This window comes from Harpegnathos saltator, unplaced genomic scaffold, assembly GCF_003227715.2.
Source record: "Harpegnathos saltator strain DR-91 unplaced genomic scaffold, Hsal_v8.6 scaffold682, whole genome shotgun sequence".
Taxonomy (NCBI): domain Eukaryota; kingdom Metazoa; phylum Arthropoda; class Insecta; order Hymenoptera; family Formicidae; genus Harpegnathos; species Harpegnathos saltator.
Genome location: NW_020230518.1, coordinates 13,453 through 19,206, shown reverse-complemented (window position 1 = coordinate 19,206; position 5,754 = coordinate 13,453). Strand labels below are relative to the sequence as shown.

Here is a 5,754-nt window from a genome sequence, read left to right as displayed (position 1 = left end):
CCTACTGAAGAGAGAAGATCGGCAGGCACGAAGGAGGGTAGCCGCTCTCCGCCGCGGCGCCTTTTTTTCAGTGCCTCATGAGGATCGAGCGACGCGGATCCAAGGAGCGGACGAGACAGAATCCAAATCGACAGAAGAAGTCCTCCGTCATCCGCCTCGTGGCGTAAAAGCAACCAGTAATTTCCGCTCGGCGGGAGGACTCGGTCCTTTTTGTTGCAATTCGGCCGCTACTGTTACTGATTGATTTTAATGATCGTTAAAATACGGTTTCGCGTAGTTGATGGAAAAAAAAAGGAATACTGAAGCTGTTATGCGCGCTTTTCTCTTTTGTCGTTACATAAAAACATACAGGTGTGTGTGTGTGTGTGTGTGTGAGTGTGTGTATGTGAGAAACGTCTTTTATATAATTATCACGCTGTCACACAAATAGTTTATTGTTCAAGGAATCATCTTTGTATTGTATAAAAGTCCGAAGAATCGATTGAACATTAATTGAAATATAACATTGGAGTATCATAAAATCAACAGAGGATGATAAAATCTTCATGTGTGCTAGAAGAGTCAGTTGACAATCATAAATTGATACTTAAATTATTAACTCGCAAAATACCACAATAGATAAATAGACATGAAGTCGATGGCGTTGTTTTATTGAGTAATTGGAGTGTCATCAAGAATTATCTGCCAACGTTTCCACTCGAGTTTTTCCATTAGAGAAAAAAAAAACGTCAATAGCAGCAATCAATGATCGAAATGACCGGTATTTTGGACTCTTTTTTTACCGATAAAAATAACTCACAAGTTTATTGACTGGCTATAAGCCACTCTTACCGACAAAACCGAGTTCAGAATGCCGGTAATTTCCGACTGAAGAATCGTAGACAGTTCCATGATCACTCGCAACTAATCATTTAAAGCCTTTTGATACGAATAAAAAAAAAATTGAACGCTTGTAATTGTCTCAAGTTAAACTTACACTTTGAACAACTATTGTAGAAAATAAATGTTAGATTTGATTAGACTTGAAGGCCCGCAGCCGTCGAATCGGCTAGGAACAATAGATGTTTCGGTTACATTAAATCTTACTAGTGTTTTTTCTCAATTTGATGTAGCAATGTAAAAGGTATAATATATAATCTTAGCAATATATGACACTTTCCATAAGTTCTCTTCTTACAATCAACATATCCTCGTGTGATATATTATGAATAAAATTATGTAGCGGACATCACAGAGAGATCGTGAACAATTGCTATAAAGACAAAATACACGGTTTTATAAAATATATATATATATACTGTTCGGCAATAATATAATCGACCGTGTCATCTTTTCGAAGAGCACTCGAGAGCAAACGTCTTATAGAATATTTCGGTATAAATGTTCACAGCATAAGCTAGTGTTTTTAACTTAACGCCTTAATCATCTAAATGCAGTGGTAAACAAAATCAAATGTTATGCGTTACATATAATGGTTTAATAGTCGAATTTAATGGAATTAACACTAGTATCTATCTGCCCACCGTGGTAGTTCCCACGTTTCTTTTTGGTCTTCTCATGCCGGAACGATTTGCCTTTTGTATACTTCAGATCCTGATAAGCTCGTTCCCCCCAAGATCCGCGCGCCCCTTTCTGTTGATCACACAGGGGAGAGGATTACATACTTATTTATTTATTCATGCTATTGAAGATGACAAAAGAAAAAAAAACGGAAAAGAAACAAATATTCTGCACGAATTTACAGACACGTATGCAATCGCGTCATCATTGTCTCTCACCTTAATATATATATACAATTCTATCATTAATCATCAAATATGATCTTTTTATTTTGCGGCGGTGCCCCGTTGTCGAAAGATTTTCTTTGATCGAAGCCACTTCTACCGCCTCTAAAACCGCCTCGGCCCCCCCTACCGCCTTCTCCACTGCCCCATGATTTCCTTGAGCCGTCGTTACTGTCGTTTCCGCCCCACGATTTTCTGTCGCCATAACCACCTCTACCACCACGACCGCCTCTGAAACCGCCACCGCCACGACCACCGCGGCCACCCCTGTCGCCTTCGCGGCCACCCTTGTCGCCGTCGCGTCCGCCCCTGAAGCCGTCGCGTCCGCCCCTGAAGCCGTCGCGTCCGCCCCTGAAGCCACCGCCGCCGCCACCACGATAGTCATCGCGTCCTCCCCGGAAACCACCTCTACCACCCCGAAATCCTTTGTTTGCACCATGATTCGACTCCGATCTTTTAAAGCTATTGTCATTTTCGTATTCATCCTCCTAGAACAAAAGAGGAACGGGTCAATCGCCACTCATCATCATAGCATATTATTATCTAACAATTAATTTCTCGTTTTCTCCTTCTTGCTTCAGATCTTAAAATCTAATCAATCTAATCAAGTTTGGTGAATGCACGGAAACATGGTCCCAAGCTTCCATACATGTGGCGAGTGACCTGTGCCTCTCGGACGTTTCCGAGCATTTACCTTTGCTTCGAAGGAATTGTTAGCTAATTTTGGATCCAAAGTGATCTCCTCCTCTCTCACACGACGGAATGGAACATTTTTCTTGAGCTAGAAGATATGTGATATGAGAAAGTGTTGGAACGATGCAGTTGCTTGAAAATTGGAACGTTATTACTAGTATAGTATGGTACCCCACCAGTTTTCGGTATTTTTGCGCGGATTTTATCAAATGTTAAGGTGTATGGGGATTTGTCATTTATTATTTATTTATTCTTGAACCCATACACGTTGATACTTGACAAAATTCACGTAAAATCGTCGAAAACTACTAACGAGTGCCGGCGCTGTTGGATGATTTTCCCTACAATCTTAATTAAATATATGCAATGTATGTATTAAACATACGTATGTGTATATATAGCAACGTACCTTATCACCGTTGTAATTATTGCTTGCTTTCACGAAATTGTCGTAATTTTTCTTCTGCGGTTTCATGTCTTCAGCTGGCTTGCTGTCGCCTTCATCCGTATATTTCTTCTTGTGAGACTTCACAGGCACCTGGCTTGGTGCCTCATCTTCATCAGAGTCACTCTCCTCTGAACTCGACTCCTGTTTAGCAGGCGTTGCTTTTGCGGCAACTTTTGCTGGCTTAGCTTTAACCGCAGCTTTAGGTTTCTCCTCTTCGGAGGAATCTGAATCGCTCGAGTCGCTCGACGACTCCTTCTGCGCAACCGCCTTCACCGGTGTTTTTGCCGGTACAGCTGCCTTCTTAGCTGCTGGAGCATCTTCCGAATCCTCCTCCGAGGATGAGTCACTAGAAGATTCCGGCTTCTTTGGAGGCATTTTACTAATCACCGGTTTAGTGACTACTGCTTTCGCAGGCGGTGTCTCGTTCTCGTCCGAATCATCAGAATCTTCGCTTGACGACTCCTCCTCTTTCTTAGCCAGGACTTTCGCTGGAGCTATCTTTTTAGCAGGAGGTTCATTATCGCTGCTGTCTTCTTCGCTAGAGGATTCTTCTTTAACAGGCGCCGGCCTTGGGGTCGTTGCAGTCTTACTGGGTGCTGGTCTCTTCAATGCGGATTTCTTTTTGTTATCCTCATTTATAGATTCCACCTTAGCAGGCGTTGCTTTTAACGTTTGTGATTTCTTTGTAACTTGCTGTGGCTCTTCTTCTTCATCCTCATCACTATCCTCACTCGATGACGATTCTTCTTTCGTCAACTTTGCTGGAGTTGGCTTACTTTGCTTCTTTGATGGCAAAGCTGCTTTAGATGTGGGTGTTTTCACAGCTAATTGCTGTTTGGCAACTGGTTTCTGATCTTCTGATGAATCATCGGAATCATCACTGGAAGATTCTGCTTTTTTACTAGCTACTGCTGGTGTGGGTTTAACCACTTGTTTCTCTTCTCCTGAGGAATTGTCAGAATCATCAGAATCATCATAATCCATAGGTTTTATATTTTTGCAATTTTTTGAAGTAGGTACAGATTTATGGGCAACCAGTGGCATTGGCGTTGATTTGTGTACTGCTGATGCAGATAATATTGACTTGGAAGTTTTCTGCATAGACTTTGGAGTTTCTATGGTTGGTGTCAACTTATGACTCGCCGCTGGTGTCAATTTTTGTACTAAGGGAGTGGATGTCATTTTCTTGGACAGTTTAGTTTCAGGTTTGATGGAAATACTGTCACTTTCTTCACTCGACGACTTCTTTTTCTTTTTATTCTCTTTTGTTTTCTTTTGTATTACTTCTTGCATCGCTGCCTCTTCTTCTGAAGAACTCTCCTCGGAACTATCTTCTTCTGGTGTTGGAGGTGCAACTTTAACAGCTTCTGTCTTCTTGGCTATTGGTTTTTTAGATACTACTTCTTCCTCACTGGAGGAGGAACTATCAGAGGAAGATTCTGCAGTTTGCTTAATTGAAACCATTTTAATTTGTGAGTCTCCATTGATTTGTGTGCTTTTTACTTCTTCTTGACTATCTGAGCTTGAACTTGAGTTACTATCTTCAGCTCGTGCCTTTATATCAGGTTTCTTAGGACAGTGCTTTTGATAATACTGTAGTATCTCTTGTATTGTTGGTGATCCTTGTGGCAACTTGGGCTGAAAAATACAAACATAATGATAATAATCTTGCTCAATCTATACATCACTAAATGATGCAATATTTTCTCACTGAAGTATTCTCTAAACAATAATTATCTAGTTACAGAAAACTATATTCTCTCTGGTTTTTGTTCTTACATTCACGTAAATGTATATTATAGTATTTTCTTCCCAATAAATTTTACAGATACTTTTTGAATTTCATCAACGTAGCTGTTTTTTCTATTATTTCATTAAGACGCAACTTGATTTATTGTAAAGTCGACCGCAAAAATAAGATATTGATTATTTGTGAATTCTGAGATCAAGCGGAATAGTAGCGCTTCATACAAGGAAAGTGAAATTAGAAATTGCGACGACGTTGTAATTTAGCGCAAGGTATAGCGATAATCGAGAGAAAATCCAGTTTCGTTAAGAATAAGCATCGCGCCCACGTGGTATGGCGGCGATTCGATGCCGCGTGGAAGTCGACGGGATGCATACAACGGCATATAATTCTCGTATTTACGCAAATATCCGTGACTTACCGCATGAGTCTTCTTCTGGAAGATCTTCGCCAATGAAGGATCAGTACGCACCAGATAATCGTATATGAGAGCGTTTAAGTTAAGATTCTCGACAGAGGCCATGTTGAGAACGAAAGCAACCTAACGTAGAGACAGAATAAAGTCGGCAGCTTCTCATCAACTAGGCTTTGGCACAGTAGCGTTAGTGTCGCCAGAGTGTGCTAGCCTCTTCTTGAACAAGAGAAACAGCTTTCAGCGCCGCCCGTGCTTAGAACGTGATGTGATGAAACTAAGATGGACAACTGATAAGCACGTTTAGAGGATAATGTAAAGAAATGTAATATCATTTCTTAGAAAAAGATTTATTTCTTTATTTTTCTAATGTAAATTTTATTGAATTTTAAATAAATATGTCCATTTTGGAATGATTGAAATGATTCAGTTAAATTTTTGTAAACTATTCTACATTAGTCACAGGTCACAGATCACAAAGTTTCAAGCTAATTGACCAATCACAGTCGATTATTCTTCGATCGTAAGGAAAGCAGTCAACCTTACAATTTACTTGCAGTTTTGCGACTTGTGACTAATATAGAATAGGTTTTAATAGCAATTGTGAAACGTAATATATTTCCTTTAAACTAGATTTAACGAGTTAAACGCCATTTAAAGCAAGTTGTGG

At 40.1% G+C, this 5,754-nt stretch overlaps 1 protein-coding gene across 3 annotated transcripts; it reads right to left on the bottom strand.

The window, feature by feature from the left end:
- Nucleotides 1-300: 300 nt before the first annotated feature.
- Nucleotides 301-5,288, bottom strand: Nopp140 (nucleolar and coiled-body phosphoprotein 1). 3 transcript variants are annotated; one of them, XM_011137060.2, is made up of 5 exons: nt 5,094-5,288; nt 2,887-4,563; nt 2,479-2,565; nt 1,779-2,272; nt 301-1,632 (listed from the first exon to the last, which is right to left on the bottom strand). In XM_011137060.2, the coding sequence occupies exons 1-4, from the start codon at nt 5,193-5,195 to the stop codon at nt 1,805-1,807; spliced, it is 2,334 nt and encodes a 777-aa protein (XP_011135362.2). In that variant the 5' UTR covers nt 5,196-5,288; the 3' UTR covers nt 301-1,632; nt 1,779-1,804. The 3 variants fall into 3 exon arrangements, with proteins under 3 accessions (XP_011135362.2, XP_011135364.1, XP_011135363.2); XM_011137062.3 differs by lacking the exon at nt 1,779-2,272; XM_011137061.2 differs by lacking the exon at nt 2,479-2,565.
- Nucleotides 5,289-5,754: the final 466 nt, after the last annotated feature.